The sequence below is a fragment of the Thunnus maccoyii genome, chromosome 5, assembly GCF_910596095.1.
Source record: "Thunnus maccoyii chromosome 5, fThuMac1.1, whole genome shotgun sequence".
Classification (NCBI taxonomy): Eukaryota; Metazoa; Chordata; class Actinopteri; order Scombriformes; family Scombridae; genus Thunnus; species Thunnus maccoyii.
Window position 1 is genome coordinate 30,330,222 of NC_056537.1, and position 27,762 is coordinate 30,357,983.

Consider the following 27,762-nt stretch of genomic DNA (forward strand, 5'->3'; position numbering starts at 1 on the left):
CACTAGTCAAACAACATTTGTTAGAAAAGAAGACAAAATAATGTTTTAGATCAAGCTAAGGGATGAACCAAATCATGTTTGTTATCAAAAACCCAATTAATGATAAACATGGAAATGGGATACAGTTGAAATAATTTTGCCTTGAACAATCGTCTTTTTAAATACACAGAGAGGAGTTCCCAAAAAGATGAATGATGAAGATGTCAAATATACAAATATAAAGGTGTTGGAATAAAATGTCAAAATCAGATCTGAGCTCCTGAAAGAGGAGCAAAGTTATGGAGACCCAAATAGTTCAGAATTAAATACAGACATTATAGAATAAATAATGTTATGAATAAATAGTGTAAAATGTGGAAAATAACCATCATTATGAAATGTTATTTCATCATTCTTATTTTCATAGTAACAATTTTATTGGACTTTATTTGTAAGTCATCATACAGATTTCTAATTTCAAAATGTCCTTATTAAAAGGTCTGTTTTTATTTCATGATGGCACTACAGAAGCATTGTCGCCAATCCCCGTCCCCTCAACTTTTAGCCAATCACATGCCTCCAGCCCTCCAGAAACAACTGCCAGCTTGAACAATCACGGTTGCTTCTGTAGAGCAACCAAAGAGAAAGACTCTGTGTGTTATCGCTCTTTACAGAGTTGTGTGAAGTTCTGTGAGACACATTTTCACAATCACTCAGTTAGCTACAAAGTTAGCTGCTGCTGTTAACATTTTGATACTGAGTAACAAATCTAAGTTCACAAGCCAACATATCTAGTTATCTGGCTTGGTAGCATGTGTAGCCTTGTTAAGATAAGTTTCATTTCATTTTCCTTATTTATAAAGAAAATTTGCCTTAATGAACATCTCTGTAAATGTGCCAGTGTTAGCTAGCCGCCTGTTAAAGCCAAATAAAAGAAAAGGTTAGCGTCTGTGCACAGGCTGGAGGCGTGTGATTGGCTGAAAGGTGAGGGAGCTGGATGGGTGACAACCCCACTGTCATGAAAAGTGATCATGAAATAAAAACGGACCTTTGAAAAACAAAAAGGGAATTTTGACAATTTTTTTTTTTAGAATGAAATAATAACAAACCGTAAAACTCTGGCAATATAAAAATAATAATGATAAAATAACATTTAATTAATTTAAAAACATTTTAGTATCAATAATAATTTATTACATTATTTCACAAGTTCTTGCTTTGATTATATATTTTACTCTGTTTATTCATATGATTATCTATTTCATCATGTCTTAGTTTTTAATCTTGCATGTTTGGGACTCCATACAAAGCAGCTGACAGCGAGGATTGGTTCATAAAAGATGTGACTATAATTTTTATGCTGTTGGGGGCTGGAAGTGGTCCTTGCTAGTTTTGTTGTTACTGATGTGACCACCTGAACAGGAGCAAGAAATAACTTCTGTGTAAAAAAAAAAAAAAAAAAAAAAAAGACTCTATAAAAAGATTCTTCTTTTCTATCTTACTATCATGTTATTGTACAGGTTGTAAAGCCTTCAGGGACAAACTTGTAATTTTGGTTTCTTGAGGTTTGTGGGTGTTAGAGAAATGGAGGGGTCTGTGTGCGAGGGAGGAGATAAAACAACACACAGAACTAGTTTTCACAACCTTTAGGTGGTTTGAAATCAGTTGCCCAAAATGAAAAAAAAAACACTGTCACTTAATTATCAAAAAGGGCACCCTCAAATTAAAAACCTTCCTGTTTGGCAAATTGTTTTTCATCTACGTATTTGAAATTCTAACAACACATGCACAGAGCAGGTCAGGCTGTGGATGATGTAAAAAGACTGCAGTAATGAAATCCCCAGGGGTAACTTGACTTTTAGACACACACGCACACAACAGTGATTGTTAGTCTGCCTTTGATACTCATTTTCTCTATGCTGGCATTAAGGTGACCATGATAATAGTGTTAGATTCTTTCCTGAAAGTAGGTGCAGCTGTGCCTGAGCGCTGCCCCCTGCAACAAGATCACTGATTAGTCGATCCTGTAGTCGTTACAGTAAAAGCAAGGCTCTAACACCTCAAATATTCCAATTGAATCCCTTGTTATCACCTTCTCGCCCTGGTCAGTGTTTGCCACTGTTACAGGGGCCAGACCTTCAATTATATATATATATTTTTCTGCTTACACAGGAGATGTTTTTACAGGATGTGTCTTGTTCTTTGGCTCTCAGTATTTTATTCTTGAAATATTACATAACCATAATTTAGGAAGGGTTTTGGCAACAAAATACTGCTTTTTAATTTTAAAACTTTGTGGAATAATTTGGGGATCATTTGGCCTTTACTGCATCAGCCTTGACCACAGCTAATTATCTGCGCTACACCATCAGAAGTGTTTTTCATGCTGTGCACCCTTTCGCTCACCCACCTAGATCTATTTCAAATGGAAACACCAAACCTACCCTCTATCAGCACATAATGTCCTACCTCCACCAGAGTGACAGTTTGACAGCACTGTCTTGGTTAGAACTTGAAGTCTGACAGCAGCAGTGTTAATAGACAATGCAAGTAATAATAGTGAAGCAGCAGCTTTTGAACCCTGAGCTGACCGCATGAGCATATTATTTTAATGTCTCTCAGCAGACAGTAATTTATGGGTGCAGTTATAAGTGTTCTCGGGATTTTCTACTACAGAATCTGTCTGTAACTTATTAAGAGATGATATAAAAAACCTCAAGTTTTGTTAAAGTGACCTACAGTTGTGGGGGGGTCACCGTGGTAACCAGCTGTGGGTATTGTGGTCTGTGATATGGTGTACAACGACAACAACATGAGAAAAAAAAAATACTGAACTTAGGGAATCAAAATCCAACCCATGAAAAACAAAAGAGAAAAGGGGGAATTACAATTTTTTTTTTTGTCCCGGATGAGCACAACAAACTGACGGAAAAAAAAAAAGAACTAAAAAATGGCTAGATAAACATAATAATAATTAATTATCTTTAAATAGTGTCACACATTTCTTTATTTGATAATACTAAATTAAAAGGAAGCTTTCTTCTCTGCTCTCCTCCGCTCCTCTGTTTGTGCCGCTGGCTCGGTCTGACGGACAGCCAAACACACCAATCACACGCATGCTCTTTCCTCCGTCGCCTTGACAACTACCTGCTGGACATGCCTTCTCTCAGTGCTACTTAACATTAACCTGCGGAGAGATGGGTAATTGTCTAAGCCAGGTAATGAATGAATTACAGTAGCATGGTCAAAACAAATTGATTTCATGAATGTACAGAACAGATACACTGCTTTGCTAATTTCACTTTTGTTTGCCAGTAATTGTTCTTTCTCTTAATGTATATAATGTATGATCATGGTGAATGTTATACAAATGGGTTTTATTGTATGCATGTGTGCTCAATGTAAGTGATGATTCACAATGAGGTGTTCCACTGCAGGAAAATAATGGATGGAGACGGAGGTGGTTCACGTTGTGTTCTACCCTCCGTCCATACAGGATTTCCATTATTATTCCATTAGCTTTTACATGCCAATTTTCACAAGTTGTTTATCAGATAAAATGAAACAGGAAAGCTGAAAATCAGCTAATATGAATATCTGTAATCAGTTTAAGTGATAGGAGTTAAATCATCCCCACCAACATTGTCTAAGCATCAGTATTGTTGCTGTGATTTAAGTATTGTCAAAATATTGTGCGTGGCTGTGGTATTAATGTCTCGTACTATATTAACATACTCACCTGGACCTGGGCTAGTGCAAAAAGTTGTCTACTCTGGCAAAGGAGCAGGAACCAGACCGGACTCGGGCCATGAGCTGAACACACTCTGTGGCCTGACCCAGCGCTAACATCAGAGGAGGCTGCTTGGGCAGATTTTGGGACTCTGGAGCAGAAAAACAATAAAGAGTCAGAGATGGATGAAATGTACAAGTTATAACGTATCGACAATGAGTGTATCTGTGCATGGGTATATTAGTCTACTCCAAATGTTACTATCTTGCCTTTATTCTTGTATACATTGAATATATGTGAGCTACACATGTACTTGAAAGCCCCTGAACAGCTACTAAATGGACCTTAAAGTGATACTGGTTTGTCAATGGCTGTTTCCAAGGTCAAGAATAAACTTTGAAACTTTTAATTTAAGCCAACATTCATGAAGTACTCTGAAAAAAATGGACACGTGAACATCTACAGTTCCATAACAACTGAGCAAACTCCAACTGCTGATGAAGCTCATTAAATCAAAGACAGGAACAATGTCAAGTGGTTACTTTCTTTCTGCCACATGGCTGTTACTGTAACACTGTTACTATGGTGTATAGTTAATTGTACTTTGAGGACATATATGCCTATCAGTATAACAGCCAGTGTGTGTTTGTGTCTGTGTTCTTTACCCAGTATGGCGCTGTTGAGTGCGGAGCAGAGTGATTCTCTCTGCGTGGGGTCTAGCTGCTGGCCCACGGGGCAACTCCATGGATCTGAGTACGCTAGCAGGCTGAATGCATCCTACAGACATAGACAGACAGACAGAAGCCCATATGATCACAACACAGCTGGAACAACACTGCAGTGTAGACATTTAACAGCTTCCTGGCTTAGACTAATTATGTACCATCTGGCCATAAAATGACCTTGATCTCATACTGCATGTTACATTTCTGGGGACAAAGTGAAGCACTGACTGATAGTTGACTAGACATTACTGCAAATTAGCCACGCATGAGGAAGACATTGTCTCGAATGTTTTTGTTTCCAAATATATCTTTCTGAATGTTTCTGGTTAATCTTTGGTCTCCATTATAGTGATACAAACTGCAGCATCAATTATTAGTGTTAAGTTATTACTAAACACAAATTATTGAGCCTATAAGGCCATGCTATGTCTACAGGTCAGCTGTAGGAATAAGGCCACCAGCTATCACTGTTGTGTATTTCTTATAGTGTTGCACCTACTGAGACATCACTGCAGTTCTGTGCAGCTTTTAGCTAATTGTTTAAGTTCTCTGGCTTGCACAAAGACTTTAAGGTTGAGTATCATGACTCTTTTTCCCTGTGACTGGTGCATATATTCATACATCTAACAAGCTAACAACCCACATTTTTAATGAGGAGTTAATGGAGACCAAACCAGAGCTGAAAGATAAGTGGATATTGGAAATAATGATCTCAAGCCAGCAATGATTTGCAAGACACTGTGTTCAGCTCTCAGTACTTTTTGTAACTGAATCTCTTTGGTTTGAAGTTGAGTTTCCTGTGTTGCTGTTTGTAATTTTAGATATCTGCCTTATTTTACAGTTTCCTGATCGCTTTTGGAGCAGTGTTAAGTTTCTGCTGATGAAAACATTTCCTGTTGCTGCTTCAAATTAAAAGCTTTCCACAGACAAACTACTGGGAGGCTTTTATTATGATGAAGTCATAGGAAATTTAATGTGTTTATCATTGAGTTAGCAGAGCTTCATTTAGCGGTACCATTCTTCAGTAAAACGGGTCTACACAACAAGATCTGGAGATATTTGGTCGGTGGCTCAGTTATAAATACTGCAGTTAGGAATAATAAAAGTAGAAACAGCCATAGTGAGATGTTAGATGAAGAGCTGTAGATGACAGGCTCTTAATGTATTTTCTGCAAATCAAGATGTCATCATGGTAAACAACTCCTTTTATGCAGTGTGTCAGCATGGATCGACTGCTAGCAGCATGGCTCAGTGCGACTATCTCAGCTACCATGGAAAAACTCTACTGGTCAGGTGGCCAAAAGCATGACTTCAGATGGGGTTGCTCTGCATCAGCGCTGTGTTTCTGTCCCACATTGGTCATCAGTCACTTAATGCACCATTAAGACACTAATGTTGACTAATGACTAATATAACAGGTGCTGGAAATATCACTTTTTAAAGAAGAATTTCAGTATAGATGTCCTAGTAAATATGTCCAAACTCGTTATTATGCAATTATTACAAAATTTATATTAGAAAACAGCAACAACTACAGTAAAGCTCCTTCACAGACCCTTTAATGTTTTGCTAGAGACTTGTTCTCAGACTGGCCCCTTATAATTCAGCGGACACAGCCTGCAGTACAAAGTAGTTTGAGCCTTGTCCAGTGCACCAGAGAACTGGGACAACTAACAGTTTGGACACTATCTGCTTTATTACAACACATCCTGAAATCAGAAATCGCTCCAATTCCTGCAGCGTGTACAGGCCGCTGCCATCAGGATCTTAACTGCTGCCAACACAAGAAATCTCTTCAGCTCAGTTTTGGCATCGCTTTAATCTGTTGTAGCACAGCTGTTTTGTTGAGCTTGTGCAGCTGCATGTGCGGTTATGTGTGTTTACCTGTAACATCTTCTTGTGCGTGGCGTTCTTGCCGTACTCGCGGCACAGCTGTTCGTTGAGCGCCTGCAGCTCCCGTCCGAACTGGATCATCCTCTCTGTGGCTGCCTGGTTGCCTCCACAAAGCTGTCTACTATTGTTGTAACCCTCGTCTGCTGGCGACAGACACACACGTTTACACACGTTGAATGTCATGTTGTGGTCAATGTCAAGTTGGATGTGAGAAATAGGAGGGAAATGTAAGAGAGCAAAAGGCGAGGAATACAACAAAGCATATAAAAACTAAATAAATAAGGAGAAGTGTGTGTGTGTGTGTTTGACTACCTGTGACCCCATTTCCAATGCTGTTGTCGTCTGGTTGAAGGATCTCTTCATGTTTGTACGTGCCATTCATGATCCGTGCTGAGGAGCTCTCAACAACCCCGTTGGTATAGTGCTCTGCTTCTATCTCCATCTCACTGTCACTACAAACATACACACACACATTCAGAGAACAAAACATGAGTCCATTAGGGCAGGCAAGTGTTTAGACATCCAAATCTAAACTACTAATTCAAAACTTAAAATAGCTGAACGAGGGATGTGGCTCTTTAAATGGTAGTTGTAAATACTCTTGCTAAGGTTTCCAACTGGTGGTGACTACATGCTCTTTACACACTGTGCAGCAGTGATTTAAAGCACTATAGTGCAAGGCTACATCACAGCCGGGTGTGATCACAAGCACAACAGACCACAAATGACCACACCTAACTGTGATGTGGTCAGACTATCTTTCAACTCACAGGCATGAGTGCATTTATGCTTTTCCTCCATACAGGGTTGAGAGTGTAGCTACTTTAACAGTGAGCAACTGACACACCCTGGAGTACACTTCTACATCACTGCAGCAAGGTGAGACGTTCAAAACAAAGGAAAATCCCCCTGTTTTCAGTTAAATAAGTAAGAAATAACTAAGAAGTTTACAGAGTATGATTAAACTTCATAAATATCCATCTGATTCCTCATTTTGCTTGCTGTGATGTCACAGCAATGACGTCAGAATGTAAAACGTTGTAACTGACACAGTGATGTCCAGAACTACAAAAATTAGATCCAGGATATAAGAATGGATCTGTCCTCCCATGATGCTACAGTGCAGCAGTTTATGCTGCTTAGATCCCTGTTGAGTCCTATCATGAGATCTTTCTACTTGTGCACCACATTGATAGGCAGGTCCAATATGAATTAAAGCTGTAAGCAACGATGATCGGGCCCTCGCACCTTCATGTACGTCGAGGCATGCTGCAATTGAAGGGCTGGACTCTTATTGGACGTTGCATGAAGGAGTTAAATATCGTTTCCTGTGTCCACTATGTGGCACTAGAGAACATCCACTAATTATACATCATGTAGCTGTATATCATGTGTAGACCACACTAAGTAAATTCCATGTATATATATTTTCGTCACATAAGGCTGACTTCCTGTTGTCAGTAGGTAGCGCTATGACTCAATACTGACATGTAGATGTGTTCAGGCCTGGACTCCAATCAATCATGTGAAATTTGGGGCAGATTGGATAGAGTCCAGTGGAGTTACAACAACTTCCTGTTTCACTGCAAAACATGCAAATTGACCGGCACGCCACGTCAAGGGCGTTCCATCTATGTCAAATTTAAAGGTGGGGGCTTTGACTTTTAAATTTTATAGGGGGCGCTATCGATCCATTTTGCCACACTCATTCTCAAGATCCATAAAACATAACTGTTCACCACTTCTGATGCATGTGCAAAGTTTCCTGAGTTTTGAGCACCTTTAGCCCCTCAAAAATGCGATTCTTCTTTTTCAGGAAGAAGAAAAGAAGAAGAATTCCTTCATTTACAATAGGGCCTATGTGCACCTCTATATACTAAAAATATACTCCTTAAAAGAAATGGCAGTAATATGCACTCACACAGCGTAAGACAACATCTAACTGAAACTTTGCAGAGAGGAAAATGGAATAAAAGTAAAATAGCTCCTGTTTTTGCCAATAGAGCAATTGAGCTGATTTCCATAACTGATCCAGAAGAACACAAAGTAAAATGCGGTGCAGGCTCATAGATGCTGCCAAGGTTCTTGTTAATGGTTTTATTTGCTCGCAGTGATTACATATTAATGTCTTAAAATGACTGTGGTCGTGATTTATTGAGGACAAACCATCCCGTCCTCTGACAGTTTGTTATTTTCCTGACTTTGAAATTCCCTTTGCCCATCTGTGTGGTATTTTGGTGTCGAGCACAGAGGGCACGCAAATGAAGCAGTGCAAAGCGAGCTGTTGGTATTTTGGTGCAAATTTGGTCTTAGATGTTGTGCTGAGAATAAATGTGTAAGAACATCTGTTTCTGTGTATCACTCCGCTGCCACTTTGGTGATTTTGTTCTCAAGAGCAAAGTAAAGACTTGGAACAAATAAGCACATATAACAAACTAATGCATAAAATGTAAATAAACTATTTTAATGTCGTGTTTAAATCAGCATCAAAAACAACTTTTAATGTGGTTAAAGCAGGGATGTCGGTGAAGCAGTTTTATCTGTTGTCCACAGCTGCTTTACACTGCATGAAAATCTTCTCCTTTAGTTCCTTAAATCACAGGACAGATATATTAATAAACGTGCAGCCTCTGATTTGAGAAGTGATGCACCAGAGTGTAGTGCCATTACACAGCTGTCTGCTGTGTTTACTTTGATAATCACATGCAAATGACAGCGACCTCACACACTACTGGTCGGTTATAACTTGGTATTCAGTCTGTGTATGTGATAGGTTTCTGATGACCAAGGCTCAATAATAACATAATAACAACTTTTTTTAGAAAAAGAAGTGTGTCATGTTCTATTCTTGAATAGGATTGATGTGATCATATAAACAGCTTCGCCAAACTATTTTGTTTATTATTGCTGGAAGATTTATGGTGCTGTGTGTTCACATCCTAACGATCTGCTCCATCCAGACAGCAGCCAGTTCTTCATCTGTAGAGCTGTTGTCGTCATGCTTCTCTGTGATTGGCACAGCTGTTTCAGAGCTATGAGAGCAGTGATGTGACTGGCTGAGAGCATATTTATTAATCACCAAACCCTCTTATCTATATTCACCTACATCCAGACCTTTTGCACTTTGTGCTGCTGCACATACATGAACCAAAATAGCAGGTGCACTTTGAGACACCCACACAGTCCGTGTGCCCAAGACCTACCATGCTGTGCTGGGAGTTGCAATTGAGCGAATAAAATAGGTCCTTAATGATTAACTGTCAACAGAACACAGCATTATCTGTGACATCTCTATTTATTTATGACCATATTGTGAGTACCTGCTGCATCTGATACCAGTAGCAACCCTCTCCATCATACCTGTTATATGTTGATTGTAAAGGCTCAATAGGTCTGGCTTTATCTGCTCTAAATCATACTGACGGTGCTTCCTACCTGGTTTCCTGGGTGCTGTTGGCGCTGTGTGGCTGGCTCTTGGTGGAATCAGAGGAGTTGGATTCGGAGTAGTTAACGGAGGAAGGGGAGGAGGAGGTGGAGGAGGAGGCAGAGGAGGACGCGCTGGGGTATTTGACGCTGCCGCCGCCAGCACCGCCATGGCTCTTTGATTTGTTGGGGGGAGTCACCCCGTTACTGCAGGTGGGGCTGTCTGCTCCTGGAAGTGGAGGGTGATGGGGTGGTGAGGAAAAAAAATATGTCTCATTTCTTAAGGTGACTGGGGAAATTATTTCATTTTATTATTTTTTTTATATTTGTGCATCATGCTGCTTCTCAGAAAGGACAAAAATTTGGAAGAAATGAGCGTGCATACCTCCGGTGTGCAGGTGTGTGTTGCCGGCTCCGTGGCGAGGGCTGAGGCTGGGGGAACCAGGGTAACTGTCCTGGGATTTGGGGGAGCGAATGGTCAAGCAGCGAACCTCACTGTCTGTACCGTTCACCATCTCCACGAACTGACGACACCTAGAGGATTAGGCATATTGGTGTTACTGGTTTTTACTGGAAAACTAAGCAATCAAGAAGCTTATCTGATGAAGAAAACTATGACGGCCATGGTTATGGTAGACTAGAATTGTTTGGCTTTACAGATACTTAACTGTTATGACATCTTTTGTCCTGCGTCAGATCTATATCTTTAAAACATGCCAACTTACTTCAACATGAATAGTAGGTTGGGGTTGTGTTCTAACAGGCCCGGATAAAGTTGCTGAGTGGCTTCTATGGCTTCACCCACCCGTCCTGCCAGCACCAGCTTCTGTATTCCTGTTAGACAAAGAAAGCAGGATGTTATTTACAGTGTATTGATCAAGAGGCACCATGATTTCACAGCAAACATTAGATATAAACCAATGTGTCATTCATAGAGACCGCACGTCAATAAGGGCAAACAATATCCAATGAATAAGTCCGTCTGGATTCCCATTACTGGATTTATTCTATAGCAAAAATAGGCTACTACACCTTCACTAGATAAGTAGAGCAAACATCGGTGGTGCTATTAAGATGAAATGGTGAGATGGTCAAAAGAAATGAATGAAATAGTGTGTGTGTGTGTGTGTGTGTGTGTGTGGTTGTTTTGTTCACTCACTCTGTCTGTTCTTTATAGATGTCTGGTCCTCTTGTATCATAGTCTCTGTGGCTCTGGCGAAGGCTGTTGCGGTGGCACAGTACCCGTGGTGCACCAGATAGCTGGACACCATACTGAAGACAAAAAAACCAAAGATAAATTAACGATTTCAATGAAGACATCACATGTTTTTTTCTCATTGGTAATCTGAGCTCTTTAAAAGGGGTATTCAATCAAAGTGTAGGTGTAGAGTTTGTAACTACACCTAACGCACAAACAGCAAAGACAAAGAGTATGGGGAGCCAGTGTTATGAATATCTTGAATTTAATTGTTGGTTTTGCTCTGCAAAAACATTTGATCACACCGGGAAGACAGCAGACACCGCTGGAAAACTAGCAGATAATATGATACTATATAATATGATCATAACGTCCCCAGTTTGGTTCCGGACAGGAAGCTTTAATGTATTTCATTCAATAAAATGCCCTAGAAATACTTCATCAGTCACAATGCAGCTGATATAGCTGATATAGCTGATATAGGAAGATTTCAAACTATTAAATGTGAGTAATCATGTTTTCATCAGCTTCATCCATCACCTTCATTTCCGATGGGAGCCTGCAGTCTCTGTATGCTAATTCAAAACAGTGTCATGTTTTGTAAAATTGAGTGTAAAATGTACCACTGTCAGATTTTGCTGCATATGATTTAATGTTTTTCTGTTGAGCTGCTACATGCTATCATTTTCTCAGCTTTCAGCAGATGCTTTAGTGCTACATTATCACTCAGAACAATAGAGTGGCCTGACAGTGACAGGTATTGACAGGTATGTGTGTGTGTTTGGAGAGGTGAAGGGAGGGGGCGTTGATGAATCTTACTTCTGCAGGACGGCCTGCCACTCCCCAAGCCTCTCTCCTATAGGGAAGCGAGCGATCATGCCATGGATCTTGGCCCGCCATTCACTCATGTAGTCCTCAATGTCGAAGACAAATGGCTGCTGGCCAAAGTTTGCGTCTACAATCTCACCCGGAGTCTGAAGCCCCACGGTGGGGTACAGGTTGGGCTGGTAGAAAGAAAGAAGAAGAAGAAAGAGAAGCAGTCAGGTTTTGATTAATTCATAAAAGTCTATAAAGTCTTCAAGTATCAGTATGAACAACACAAACATTTACAGTCCTTTATTGGATCAATAGAAAGCCTCATATTTCAGGTTTTTTCTGTAATGGAAAACTGCCATTGGATGAACAGGCTGGTTAATGGCACGAGCTGTGAACAAGCTCTTTACTTGATTGCCTTTATAGAGTTCAGTATTAAATTGTGTCTTTTGGTGTATACAAAGCCACCCACAGGGTATGAAATTAACACCGACATCAGTTTAAATGCTCTTTAGGTCCGACAGTGGTTGGTAACTCTATCTGCTCAGGCTGCCACTATGGCCAGCAGCCAACTGTGATTTTGAGTTTCTGTTCTATTCTTAAAACCAATTTGGCTGGTAAAACCGTTAAAGTGGCTTTTTTTTTAATGTTACAGTTACTGCAGCCAATGGACAAAATAAAAAGGTTCTTTTCCAACCCAATTGCCAACATAAGCTGCAATTAGATATGGACCTGCGTGGTCGATATCCATTACACAGTTTGTTACAGTTACAGAAACAGTATGATAAGCATCATGTGGGAAAAAAAATGTGATTATTTGTTTAGAAATATACTGTTTATTTTCCACAAACATTTTCAAGGAGTATTTTTATGCTTGCCAAGCTGCTGTAAAATGAAAAGAAGAGCTGTACTGTTTGGTATATTGTGGATATGGTGCTGTAACATGATGATACTTACAGGGAGGTCTGTGAAGGCTACACCTAAGAGGTAGAAGGACAAACAGTTCAAGTTATTATACATAACAAGCTATCAGTTAAGCAATACATTATTACATCACACAATTAAAAATTCAAATACATTTGCTTATACTGTCTATATTGAATAAACATCATCTTCACCGACCTAAACTGATGCCATTTTTGGTGTAAAAGCAAGTGTTGTTGATGAGGTTAACACAGCAGCCAATCACATCTCCCGTGGTGAATGTTGGGCCGTACGGTTGGCCAGTCCCGGAGGAGCAGAAGGAGTGGCCGTCATCTCCATGGTAACCGTATGAATGTTTGTCCCATCCTGAAATAGGACAAGGATTAGGATTAGGTTTTTATTTTATACTTGACCTCTTATGAAAAAAAAATGTTTTGTAGATCAAACATGTATGACAGCAAATTTGTAATGAAAGCAAAGTATGTGAAACACCATTCTGCTTCTACTGAAACATATACTGCACATATCAAGTGAGAGCAGCTCAGTATAAACAGTCTGTGAGTCCAACGGAGCAGCTGAGGTGAAGTGACTTGCTCGAGGTCACTTGAGTAGTTGCTGCTGGAGGAGGGGAGACAGTTACTCATTCACTTGTGCTGCTCAGATTTTCCCATCTGACTACCACTGCCTGCAGGGCATCTCATGAAAATTCACACACGCACACTCACGTACGCACGCACACACGTTTTCTGTTTGGCATGTGGTGAAGTGCACTGCAATGACCAGCAGGGGGATCTTGTCTGTGTAAAAGAAACTGGTGAGTCACTGCCAACAGGAACAGCAGCACAGGAGGCTGAACTAGGAGTACAGGACATGAGGGAGAGAAGAGGCTGTCATGATTTGCTCATTTAATTCCCAAAGTTCTTGTTCCGTCTGGTACTGATGCATGAGTATGTAACTGTGAGCTATTTGTTCAGCCAGATTGTCTGCTTACTGTTATGGCTGTACAGTCAAAAATAAATTATTCTGTATGCTGCATGGTATACAGTGTGTGCTAACACTTTTTCCTAATAATTTCTTCTTAAGTTTCCTGGTCAGAACCATGTCATTTTTCAGTTAGATTGGAGAGCGAGTTTTCCTTTCAAATATTTTTTCATTTGCAAGATTTCTATGGGCCCGAAGAGGTGAAAGTATCCAGTATTTTACAGGAAACTAGAAATACCTCCACGTGTATGTATACCTCTGCTAACCAGTCAAGTTACAGTTTATATCCATGTCTGTCCAGACTCATAATATTTGTAGTAAAGACTTTGAAGGAATTTAATAAAATCTTGGCCAATAAAGCTGATTCTGATAAAACTCAAAGCTGTAGCCATGACAGTAGACAAAGCTTCAGATATGGATGTTGCTGCCAAGACACAACAAATACTAAAACATGGATGCTTCACACACATCTTCAACCCGGCAGCACAGATCTAAACAATCACCACAGTTTCAAGGTGGGCACCAATTCAGAATGTGACCAAATGTGAAATATGGTCACTATCTCCCCTTCTGTTTCTGAGTTATGGTGTTGAATAATGGCCAGAAAAGTGTTACTGAAGAACATTATGATGTCACAGTGAAGTTGACCTTTGACCTTTTGGATATAAAATGTCATCACTTCATCATTTTATCTTATTGAGACATTTGTGTGAAACTTTGTCATAATCAGCATATGAATTCTTGAGTTATGGCCAAAAGCGTGTTTTGTGAGGCCACAGTGGCCTTGAGCTTTGACCACCAAATTCTGGACTCTACAAACCTTACAAACACTGGATCCTACATTCCCCATAATGCAACTGGATAGCATCTTTCATGAGACCTTTTCTGCCTCCTAAATGTCAACTTCTTTCAAACCCCTCCTGAGTTTGTAGTGCTGGATTTCTGTTGAAAATTTTAAGCCTCAAGCCCCAAACTGAGATAACCCTGATGACATCAGTGTTATTTTTGCAGCTTTCAGAAGCTGCCTCCACAGCCCTGAGGACCTTACACAGCTGTAAACAAGTGAAGTGAGTTTTGCGTGTAAAATCGGTGGAATGCCCCCTAAATCATCTTGCGACCCTTCAGATTGATCAGATTTATCTCGGCACCCCTAGATTGGGAACCCAGTGACCTAGAGTGTCTTTTAACTAGCTGAAGATGCAAAAATGTGGAATCTGTCGACAGGCAAGAACAGAATTCAATACATAGAATCATAAATTATTAATGAACTGATATTAACTGGGTTTAAAAGCAGCTATTCATATTTTACCTATATAATTACGACCACATTACTTACAGACCTGTCAAATAAACCCTTACGCTAAGTTTAGTGACCATAGGAACCATCAAAACCACAAAAATATTGCATAAACAATTTGCATGACCAACTGATAAAGCATTAAACCTCTGCAGATAAGGGAGAAGCTTCGTGCACGGCATGTGCCACAAACCACCATGATGACATAACCTCAAATAACCTTAATATATTTATATGCCCATCTTCTGCTGTAAAGCAATCCCTGTAGGATTACATGTGTACAGTATTCTGTCTATCCATGAGGAATATATTGACACCAATATTGATCTGATGCTGAATACCACCTCAGGAATGGCATTTTCCTGAAAAATTCTGCCTGTCTTTGAATGTAACATCTTACTAACAGAGAAAACAAGATAGATCTCAGTCACTTTGGTCAAGTGAATCTAAATTGTCTCTTGTGTCTTGTTTAACAGATTAGATCGTTCTATCTATATTGTGATTTCAGTTAAACAAAGCGACAAGTCTCTATAGCAGCGTTCTTCCACAGCGAGACAAAACAACTGGCATCAGAGATGCACTTGCAGTTGTTTGGATGACAAGCTCGCTGTGCCTTAAGTTCTACACTAGTCTAGTTTTGCGGGAAACTCCTCTTCCTGAACCGACCAGGCTGGAACAGGAACTGAACCCGACAGACAGCGTCGGGCTTCAGCTCGCTGCCGCTCTGTCAGTGTCTCTCCTCAATCACAGCTTGTCTGCCGTTGCCAAAAAGCAAAGCGGGGGTTAGTGAAAGTAGGTCGTGGGTGAGCCGAGATATTAGATGCGTACTTGTATATGTGTATCTGTGAGTATGTAACAGAGTATTAACCTAAGCCAAACGTGTGCATCTGTGTTTGTGTTTGTGCTGTGTGTACTGGGGTGTTTCTTCTAACTTGGGCGCTGCATACTGTTCTGTCTCTCCATGTGTTCTTTTGTGCATATGTGTATATACTTCTGTGTTTGTGCGTGTGTGTGTGTGTGTGGTGAGGTATTAGATTAATCTGCTGACAGGGATATTGCCTCTAAAGCCAGGCTCACTGCTCCAACATGCTAATGAAATGGGCAGGCCTCCACAGCAGGATCAGACACAGAGGTCAGCAGGGGAGAACATTGTACTATTAAGGGACACACACACACACACACACATACTGTAGATATATAAAGACACACAGATGCATGAGGTCACCGGGAAACACACACAGGTGCAGACAATCAGAAAGTGTGCACACACAGACATACTGTAGATGCCCAGAGGAGGAGCGGGTACGGACGCAAACAAGTACACTCACAAACGCAATCTGTCAGTCCAGGACACACACAGATGAATCCACAGAGTTCGGGACAAACACACACACACACACACACACACACACACACACACACACACACACACACACACACACACACACACACACACACACACACACAGTGGCACACAAACACACTGAGTCAGTCAGAGTTAAGGCAATCAAAAGTAATCTGTTTACCAGGGTAGTACTGCTAGGATTCCACTATTGATCTGTAGTGGAATCCTAGTAACCCCGAATATTTTCATAACTAATGTGTGAGCAGGTTTGGAAAACGTGTCCATACATGCATCGCTGTTCCACGCTGTTCCGCCCTTTGTGTGACATTTGACACATGTGAATCAAGAAGAAAGGAGAATGAATGATCTTTGTGTGTGTGTATGTGTGTGTATGTGTGTGTGTGTGTGTGTGTGTATATGTGTGTGTGGATCTAGACTGTGCTGAACTGGCCGCTCTGGTGTCCACAGCATTCCACAAACCTCGGCCACTGGACAGATCTTGACTAGTCAATAAGCAGGTCAAATGGCCCCAGACAGAGCTGGAAGCCCCACACAACGTGATTGGTCAAAGCGGAGGAGTGGTCTGATTAGTTGGGAAAGTCAAGGGGCTTTAGTCAGGCTCTCGGGCCGCTATATGGCCACGATGCTTCCGCCTATGTCATCAGAGATCGCTGAGCCATTCACGGATGTCATTGTATGTGTATGTGTGTGTGTGTGTGTTTGTTGAGAGTGTATAGGGACGTGGTGGGTGGGGGGTTGAGGACACAAGAGGAGAGATAAATGTGGGAAAAAGAAAAAGAAAGATTTCTTCTGTGCTTTGGACTCTTTCCAAACTCACAGCAATACATAAAACAATCATGTGACAGTTTATTGGCAAATAACTAACAGATAGTCAGCGCACAATAAATGTTTATGAGTCAGTAGACAAAGGCTTGAATAACTGATACAATGTCTGTTTTTTTTATTAAATCTTTATAGTAGCACCTTTGTCCTCTGGCAGTGGACGCAGTGAACATGGTGTGAATACAGCTTTATTCACACATGTAAACAAAGGAACTGGAAAAGGGCAGCGTGTATAAAATGATGGCATTTGAAATCAAGAAAAGAAAGTAGTGGTAAAAACTGCTTGTTAAGTTCAGTTCAGTGTAATTCATCATGACATTATTTCATCTTTATCTTGGTAATTAATCGGTTCTGCCATGAAGACTTTGGTTTAGTCTGATGTTTATTTGATACTCTTTGTTTTGGGATGATTTCTGAAAAAAGGTAAGGTATGTACAAAAAACTTTAAAGAGGAACTCCACTTTTTTACACATTAAAGTCAGTTTACTTGTAACGAGGAGTGGCACTCAGCCTGTGGAGACAATTGTATGTTGTCTTTGGCGGCTCTGAAGGCGCTGTCTGTTTAAGGAAATAACTCAGATGATGTCACGGTGATGTCATGGCTTGGAGACTACAAGTTTACAACAGAAAGCCTGCGTAACAAACTGGGTGTGTGGAGTTTAAAGCTTGTGGGCATTTACCAGAAAGGAAATGCGTAACAAAGGATGATATTGAGTTGCATTATGGGAAATGTAGGATCCAGCAGTTTTAGAGCAAAACATGCATGCGGGACAAATAAATCTGGATATCTGGGCTTCTGCCTTATCAATTTTGAGTATTCTTTTTTAAATTTGTCTCTCACAAGTCCCCAACTTTATGTAAGTGAAATACTAAATTGTTAGAGTATGCTTTTAAACCTCCTCTTTAAATATCCATTGCTTTGTGTTGGGCTTACTTTCAACATAATTTCATTCAGGTGCCAATAATCCAGTAAGTTTTGTGGTTATTCATATGGGGTCATGTGCAGATATACTGAACACTCTGTAATTTATAATTCAAATAATAACAAATCTGAGTACAAGTTTACACTAATATATTTTGAACATACCTTGTGAAATTGTATGTGGAAAACACATTCACGAAAATGCCTATAATATGCTCAGGCTAAAAATATTTTCTACAGAGAATACAGTTTGAGCAATCTTTACAAATTGAGAAGCAATGTTGGTCTCAGGTCACATCAGTGTGAGGTCAGACCAGAAGCCCAAGTCACCATCATCTGTCTCTGATCCATATGACTGCTCACTGACATGTCTCAACATGTTCTTTCAGAAGCTGTCAGACTGTTCAGACTGAATCCACAATCCACATCCAACTACTATAGCAACGCCACACACCCTCATCTCCTGCCTTCATCCCCCCAGTCTCAAAAGTGTTGGCACTTCTCCAGCTACTTGCAAACTTTCACTGATCCTCAAAATCAATTTCAATTTCAATCAATTTACCTTTCTATCTTGCCTCCACAAACTCCAGAAGTGCATCAACCTAACCAACACCTGAATGAAAACAGTTCATCGAGCCTTTTCAGATGACTAACAAAACCTCCAAATGCTGTGATGTAAAGGTTAAAGTAAACCCGCCACATATACAGCACTGTCAATGCTTGATTGTAATTTCAGCCAATGGGGTTGCAGGGCTAGAACTGTGAGCCAGTAAGTAATTAGAAAAGTTCAGGGTCAAGGTATTGACCAGCCCCTCCAGAGCTGCTTAATTGTACTGTGCAGGCCGTTCTGTGTGTAACCAAACTTGAACAAAAGAAGGGAGCGCTGCAGGATGTTTTTCTTCTCAACTTGCCAAAGCACTGGTCCAATCCGACTGCTAAGTGGTTGAAATTCTGGCACCAGCCCAGCAAGCCAATGTTATTGCTGGACGTTGGCGCGATGCAGTACTCCCCATACACTCTGTTCATGTTGAGTAACTTTGGGAATCCTTATTTCACCCCCATCTCACTGATTGCTCAACCCACAGACTCTGTCCTGTTGTTCTACTATCCATGTATCAAAACATTTTGATATCCACCCACCCAATATAACATCTTTAAATTAATTTCAGCATCTATCTATCTGATCAAATGTCTATCTATCTATCTATGTATGGTATGGTGACAGTCACGTGTTACTCACCAGGCAGTCTGTTCATGTTGACTCCTTGCGCAGACAAGCCGATACCCATGTACCTACATGAGACAAGAGAAGAAAAATACAAACTGTAGTATATTTTACACATCTTTACTTAGCATGCATCCACATTTAAACATATCTGTATTCACTTCAGAGTTCTTCTGACTCCAAATTTAGGTGTTTAGGAGTTTTCACAAGTCAGCTTTGAAAAATATTCGGATGATATTTTGATGGGTGTTAGTTAAAGGTAACTTTGAACATACTGTCTCTGATCTCCTTTTATATCCCAAATGTGTGGACGACTGCAGAGTGAACTGCCTCCAAGGCAGTCATAACATAAAATGTGAGAGTGAGAGTTAAAGCCTAAGGGTCAGCAGTGACATCATAAGTCCATCAAACGAGGATAAGTTGTTGGCCTTCTTCCTTTTCATGTAAGCAAGCTTACGAAAGCAAAGTGAAAAGTCTCTTTGCTCAATAGAGGGAGGCATCAATATTGTCAGTTGAATGCGTTTGGAAAAGTCTCAGTCCGCCTTGGCAATGTCATGCTGATGACATCGAATCACAGTAATACATTTTGGGTCTGAGCTGAATGGATGGCCTTATTCACCCATTTCCTTCTTTTTCCTCAATGACATTTTGGGATGTAAGAGCAGGGAAAGACACTGATGTCACATCACCTAAGGCTGTGGACTGGAAGATGTTTTGATGAAGTTGTCAAATAAATTGCATTGGGAATGGGACAACAACCAGAGTAAAAGAAAAAAAAGTCAATATAATTTCTGCGGCTTTGACACAGATTTCATTATGTAGTCTGCTGTTACTAAAAAAGTGTTTTTCCGATAGGGGTTAACCTACTTGAAAAAATTGACAAAACCATCACTCGAGCGATGGAAACACCCAGAAATGTTCTGTTGAGGCAGTGAAAACAACAATAAAGACAACCAGACTATGCTTTCATATCTTATTGCAGGATACTGTTAGAGTCAAACTTAATAAACCATACAGAGATATTGGTCAGCTCTACAAATATAACCTATGCTGAAAAAGTCAGTATAAAATCCTCCTCTTTGCTCCCCCAAATAAGAAGATGTACTGACTGATGTGCACTATGTCAGAACACCAGCAATTGCAATTCTGCTTCTCACAGACTGACAAGAAAAACATTTTCCATAGACAGTTTATTAACTGTGTTTCCGCTAATGTTATTTACAGTAAATGTTGATCTGTCCCTCTGGCAGCGTCTCTGTTAGTCATCTCAAAGTAAGAATATCTGAAATGGCAATTTGCATGGGTAATACACTAAACACAGTCCCCTGTCATCATTCATTTTGTTGAGCTGACACAAGTTTTCTCTCCATGATTTAGAGAAACTGAGGTCTGAGAACTGAGGCCACAGTATTGATACTTTTGTGTGTGTTTTTGTTCAGAGGTCAATTTCATATTTTCTTCTAAAGCCCAATTTCATTGGCATGTATGTTATTGTAGTGGAATGTCATGGCATTGCAGTGTTTCCTGATATGTCGCTTCTTTCTGAAGAATGAAAGGAATTTCATTTCATTTCAATTCTGCAGCGATTCCATGTCAGAACTTCAATGTGGATTCCATATGTTGTTATGTCCTACATTATAGCCGTGGTGTCTCTCTGTCGTTCAAAACGTCTGGTTGATTTGAAAGGATTTCCTGTTTCAATCTAAGGTAGTTAGTTTCACTCCAACATTAGTAACCTTTTACACCACAGTTTTGCATTGAGCTGCTCAACTGGAACTGTAGAGTACATTATGTAACCTGAGAATTTAATTGGGGAGGTTGGGGAAGAGTTTCAGTTCCAGTGCTAAGTAAAGGTCAAAAAGTGAGTTTTGAAAGCCAGGAGTTTAAGCACCTGGCAAAGTGCAGTTGCTGGTTCTGATCAACAACCTCATCAATCCCAGTAGATGCTTTAGCTAAGGGCCGTTATGGAGGGGTCAGCAATTAGGTTCAAACATTTTTTTAATTTAATTTCATTTATCATTGGGAGGCCTTTAAATGGCGAAGGGGAAACTCAAGCCTATGTTTTGTGTACTTCTTTTAATTCATTTAAAAACAAAATTGATTTATAACACTGGTTAGGATTGTATCTGACGGCAGATGTCATTTACCTGATTAGTAAGTGTGGGCTAAAAGATTTACAGCTTCTTTGAATACTCATTTAGCTAAAAATGACTCATAAGTGAATATATGTTCTGTGTTGCAGAACATATAACTAGAAATGTAGAGAGTGCTACTTTATTGGTTGTCCACACATGATAAACAGTGGCCTGTTTCATTTATGGTCTGAAGAAAAAAAATGGTATCAACACACCATTTGTTAGACCGCCACCTATTTGTGTTTCAAGAGTCAAGATTCTTTTATTATCACATGCAGCGGGTGGCAACATTGAAGGCAGTGAAATTTGTCTTCTTTGAGCTCTAGTTCCAATTAGAGTATGAAATAAATATACACAATTATAAAAAAAAAGGAGAGAAGAGAAAGAAAAGAGGGAGATGAAACATATTGCAGTGGTACGCAAGTGATGCAGTAAATTTGTGAGAATGTATGTAAGTTTTGATGTCAACTATGAAAGAAAAAACTTCTGCTGGAGGGCCGGACTTGGCCCATGGGCTGCTGTTTGCCTACCACTGCTATATGGCTTGCTGTATGGCTCCTTTTGAAAGTGAAGTGTTATCCAGCACTGATGAATTCAATTTCAATTCAGTTTTAAGGGAAGGTGAACTTTCATACCATCCCTAGAAATACCCAGACCCCCATGATGTCATCTCTTCTGACAGCCATTTTGGAGCAAACAATAGCTGGATTGGTTTAATCATGGGGGGAAACACTGAATTAGCATCATAAACTGTAGTACTGAGTGTTAATAACCCTTCCTCTGGTCAACATATCTGCATTAGCAACAGTACAATGAAAGGATAAGTACTGTTAACGTAGAATAAGTTTTCCAGTCTTTCAAACAAATACAATTTTACTTGAATCATCAAAAAACACTCACAATTAGTTGAAAAGGCTATTCTACCATGCATCTCTGTTAGATGTTCCTTTAGTTATGTTTTCTTTTTACACTTTTTTATAGTTCTTTTTTTTTTATCAGTTTTGCCTGTGGCTCTTTCTTCCTTATATTATGTTCTTTTGAGATGTTCTTTTATGATTTATTTGTCATATTCCCGTTTCTGGAATTAGCTGGGCCAAATGTCACACTCAGACAAATTCAATTTTTCAGCTCCATGGAACCTTGACAGGTTTTGCCCCTCAGATTTGATGAGGCAGGTCTTGTTGCTAAAGCTGCCATTTTTTTGGGTTATAACATCCCTGTTTTCACTGACGCAGCAGATGAACAAAAGTTTAAATGTCTGCCACTGTTGATGCAACTCTGTCGTAGCATCAAATTATTTGGGCAGCAGGACAGCTGATGCATATATTGGCAACAAGACGAGTGAGACCACGCTAATGAAGGTTGTGAGTGACATATTTAGAGTTGTATTTGGCAGTGATCTTGGACCAGTGATATAAAGATTGCTGTTTTCATGCAGACTCAAGGTGAGGGAAATGCTGCTGAAGCAAGTTCACAAATTTGCAAGCCACCACAGTGCCCAGGCCAGGGATGTCTGACTCTACCAGAACAACCACAAGAAACAAGTATGAGCAAAGACAGGGCACTCACGTTTGTCATGTTTGACACATTATGGAGGAAAATACAACTATAGAACTACAGGCACGCCTAATCAGCCTGAAAACATTAGATTTCACATTATACGTTTAATTTATTTGTACTGGGGGAGATTTAACGTGGTAACATACTCAAATTTAGTATGTAACATTCAAATCATTAGCTTGCTAGCACAGTGGTTCTCAAACTTTTTCATGTTAAGGACCCCTAAACTGATACAATTTAGACCACAGGCACCCATCCTTTAAGATTTTTGCTTTTAGATGTTTTACTACAGAAAGTATATGAAGTCCATGACCAAAATAGTCAGACATTCTGTCACTGTGTTACTTTTGGATGGAATTATAGTGAAAATAAATTATTCTCATTTTTGCTGGGAAACCCTGGAACCCCCTCAAGGACCCCACTTTGATAACCACTGTGCTAGCACACCACTGATGGCATGTTTACATTCTAATCATGTTTACAGGCCGACTTTGACAATATTCAGCGTTTAATGTTTAATGTGCCATAACATGCATACTGTGAGCATGATAAATGCTAATATTTAAAATGTTTGTTTAACATTAGCATGTTAGCATGTAGTTCGATAGTTGTATTTTAATCCACAATGTATCAAACATCTCTTTATGTTAGTGCCCTCTCTCTGCTCATCTTTATTTAACATTAGCATGTTAAACTAACACCCTAAATGTTAGCATGCTAATGTTTAGCGTGTTAACATTTAGCACGTCAGCCAAAATTAGCATGTTAGTATACTATGACAATATTATAAGCCTAACATCTGCATGTTGGTATGCTACAATAGTATTAATCTCAAAGTACAACTGAGGCTGAATGTTTAGTTTTAATACTGAGATAAATTAAACTTTGTGTCAAATTATTACTAATTAATATTGACTTATTGTTTGTTGCTAAAGACTAAAATTTCCATATAGTCACATACATGTAAATGACAAAACTTTACAGTAACTCCTGGAAAGCACTAGATTTATGATGGAAAAATCCACAAAAAGGTGGATATTTTGGTGGATTTGCTCTTAATATCTAACAATAACAATTAGCTTGTAGTCACTGTTGTATGACATCAACTTTTGGCAGAACAGAGGGTCTGCACATTTAGCTTATAATTAAAAAATCAACATGACTCCTTTGATAACATTCTCAGAAAAGAGTCAATGCAGTACAGGGGTCCAGGGGCCTCTACATGAAGCTGGGAAAGAGCAAAGACAACAAAAACTAGTAGCAGGAAACACTGAGGTAATAATGCTGTATTCATTTTTAAATAAAAGAAACAGATTTTTTTTGTTTGGGCACAGTGCAGTGTTTGTTAGGAGTGAAAAACTGAACTACTGACCTGATGCTAGAAAAAGTTATCATGGGACCATGGGGACACATGGACTAAAGCTGACAGTGTAATATCTGCTTACCCATCTCGACCTTTGCTGACAATCTTGACCTCAAAGTAGTAGATCCCACAGGCAGCGGGAATTGGGTGTGTGGCTCGGACTGATGCTGCGTCCTTGTGGTTCTTGCCATGGCCTGCAAGAGGGGAAATATGAGGTTTACATAAGCAAAGATGCAACATGATTTCACATAAGGAACGAAGTCTTCTGTAGTACAGCGAGTCAACAAAGCCTATTTTGAACAGCTGGAAAATGCGTTGTGAAGGTTTGTGGTGGCTTGAGTTCCACTGGAAAGAGTTAGGCTGACAGTTATGTGACATAAGCCTGCCACTTCAATTATTATTTAACCGGCAAAATGGAGATTCAGAGTATCACTGGCCTGTATTTGATTGCTGATTTTTTGCAGTTTCACCCAAAAGTGTTCAGCACTTAACACATCAATGTAAAAATCTAATATTTGTGCACTCCATTGCCTGTATTGTCTTGTGATATGACAGACTTAACAGCACTAACTGGATTAAGCATCTTCAAAATGGTAGTGACAGCAATGCAGTAAGCTTTAAACTGTCTATTCTCTGAGAAAAAAAGTCAAGTGTAGTAGTGGGATTTTTGAAAATGTAAGATGCTGGAAAAAAATCAACTATATCCTTCTTTGTTTTGCTAAAAGGACATTTTATGCATTTTCTATGTGCCACAAATTCAACCTAAGAAAGAAATTACATGATGCAAATCTAGTGTCGACTTTGGCTTTCCACAGATTCCCTCATCTGATTATGGCATCAAAAATTTCTAGGTTTAATCTGATCCAGCAGTAGAGGTAGGGCTTTCAAAACACAGGCTGCCAGCTGACCAGAGGCTGACTGCCCTCTGTATAAGCCAAAGCACAGTGTCAGTGGGGGGTCACTTGTCAGTCGTGTGACAATGTTATGTGGCTGTCTGTACTGATCTACTGATCTTTTATCAGCTTTTATTTTCCTATCCTACATTTACCCTTGGGTGTCAATGATGAGCAAGTTCCTCTTTGTAACACTTAATTTTCGAGAACCACTTGTCAATCCACTTATCAGATTAATTTTCAAAGTGACTTTTGTATAATGAGATTATATATAGAATTGATTTTGACTAGTCAGATGTGTCGAAATATGTTGGGTTAGAGTGTACTTGATAACAGAACATCCACATTTTTGTGTGTGTCTGTGTGTGTGTGTGTGTAATGATAATAAACTTTATATTCAGTCTGCGGTTAAGATGTAAACGACAAGGTCAGAGGGCTCACGTATTGCGTCTGGACCAATTAGATTCAAACACAACAGTCATTACTGTCTGTCATTCTTTATTCAGATGGCTGCTTATGCAATCCCTCGGGTCATGAGAGAGAGAGAGAGAGAGAGAGAGAGAGAGCGAGAGAGAGACTACCGTGATCAGTAGTGTGTTGTATAACTGCTATCTAGCCTCCACAGAATGCATGTACGTCTCTGTTACATGTAATCACACCATTGAGTGAGTTCACCTGCCTTGATACATAACAAGTCATTGTTACTTCTCTGGGTGTGGGTGTGTGTGTGTGTGTGTGTGTGTGTGTGTGTGTGTATTTGTATGTGTATGTATGAAATGTAGATAGGCTGTAACCTTACACGAAGCAGCTGGCTGTCAGCAGATACCATGAGGCTGTTGCTATTGGAAGCAGTAGACATTTAAGTCACATGCTTCATGTATGTCATGATTTATTCGCCTTAAGTCTGTTTCCATTGCACTTTGTCTTTTTTTTTTCATTAACACACTAATATTCCCACCTCAGCCAAGTATAAGAATGTTTTTTGTCAACTTTTTTCCCCCCAGCATTTCAACTCAGATAGAGAGACTGAGTATTGAAGCTCAGGCCAACAACATAAAGGTAGCTGAGAACATAAAAGACATTCACAGTAATGATCAAATGTGCTAGCTGGCCCTGCCACACAGTGATGACTAACAGCACAGAATGAATGAAACTGAGCTGAGTCCATATTTGGCTTTAACATGCATATCATCTGCATTTTTTAAATTTTATGTAACATTTGAGGTTTCCTGATTCATGAACTCATCATCATATTATGTATTTATGGGGTATAAATGTGGATATTAAATGGTTAATGTAATACTGTGCATATTGTACCATCTAATCTAAAATACAGATAAGCTTGTGCATTAATGTCACCAAGGTAAATCGACCTTGAAGTAAAAATGGCCTCGGAACAATCGAAGAAATTTATAGAGTGACCGGACAGGTAAGCGTGATTTATGATAAGATTCAATTCTGCCTGTTCTGTGACTCCACAAATCTACGGTGGTACTGAGGTGTGTTATCACATGTTTATTCATGTCACCAGCAGCATGCCTGTGCATGTGTGTGTTTGTGTGTGACTGTCTGGTTCAATGGTTGCAGCAACATTTATGCAGTCTATTTTTAGCTCCTCTTCGTGAAAACGAGTCCTCAGCAGGCCAACAGGTCTCTTTACAACTGCATAGATGGGTAGGAGAAATGGCTACTACATTTAACATCACCCCATATAATCTACCTATAAAGGAAGGAGTCTCTGTGTGTGTGTGTGTGTGTGTGTGTGTGTGTCTGTGTCGCTTTTCTCAACAACCATTCATCTGATCTACTTCACACTTGACGGGTGTATTGCTGGGGACCCAAGGAAGTGCAGAGTCAAAAGTGAAGCTGTTTAGATAAGAAATGTTAAAGTTATCATTAAAAGATCTTGACTTCTCTGATATGGAGGCTGCACGGATGCATAGCTGCAACCATCAACTGTATATAAATATGGACGACATGACAGTTGCCCAAAAGTGAAGCCAAAACATCTCAATCACCACCTTCTGGCTGGCTGCAGTTTAGGTCATAAATCCCACCCTCTCCATTTTAGCGAATGGGACATGAGCCAAACTAAAAAAAAATCAAAGTACGCGTCAAATAAATTTTTCCCAAAGATGGTTTCCGTCATTTTGGGTAGTTATCACACTGATGTTTGTCCAAGCGCTCATTTCTCTGATAAGTTTGTTTTTAATTAGTTATTTGACAATATAAAAATGTAGTCCGACTGATTGACAACTGTGACAGCCGCTCTAAAACCTCCGTCAGCCCAACTTTACTGCACAGACTCTGGCTCCAAAATTGCACACAAGCAATATAGCAGCTCTGGGCAAGGAGGTATTTTGGTTTCACTTTTGTGTATTATATGTGTGTATTCATATGTAAAAGTTCCGCTCTGCAGGTTTAACTTGCTGCAAAAACTCATTAATATATCTGAACTCTGCATACCTGCTTCCGTCACATCTCCGACTGCTTCCACAAACACATGTGGACTG

The 27,762-nt window shown here is 39.7% G+C and overlaps 1 protein-coding gene across 2 annotated transcripts in view; it reads right to left on the reverse strand.

Moving 5' to 3' along the window:
- Positions 1-1,424: 1,424 nt before the first annotated feature.
- ranbp10 (RAN binding protein 10) overlaps positions 1,425-27,762 on the reverse strand; it is a 33,479-nt gene continuing 7,141 nt past the window's right edge. The window contains exons 2-15 of one of the 2 annotated variants that reach the window (XM_042411532.1): positions 24,439-24,550; positions 19,314-19,366; positions 12,884-13,051; positions 12,719-12,741; positions 11,768-11,952; positions 10,910-11,022; positions 10,476-10,584; positions 10,136-10,284; positions 9,763-9,979; positions 6,640-6,779; positions 6,319-6,467; positions 4,375-4,486; positions 3,719-3,860; positions 1,425-3,166 (exon numbers count right to left, since the gene is read on the reverse strand). In XM_042411532.1, the coding sequence (XP_042267466.1) occupies positions 3,730-3,860; positions 4,375-4,486; positions 6,319-6,467; positions 6,640-6,779; positions 9,763-9,979; positions 10,136-10,284; positions 10,476-10,584; positions 10,910-11,022; positions 11,768-11,952; positions 12,719-12,741; positions 12,884-13,051; positions 19,314-19,366; positions 24,439-24,550 (1,661 nt within the window). In that variant the 3' untranslated portion in view covers positions 1,425-3,166; positions 3,719-3,729. Of the gene's footprint in view, positions 3,167-3,718; positions 3,861-4,374; positions 4,487-6,318; positions 6,471-6,639; positions 6,780-9,762; positions 9,980-10,135; positions 10,285-10,475; positions 10,585-10,909; positions 11,023-11,767; positions 11,953-12,718; positions 12,742-12,883; positions 13,052-19,313; positions 19,367-24,438; positions 24,551-27,762 lie in introns of both variants that reach the window. The other variant, XM_042411531.1, reaches the window with a different exon arrangement.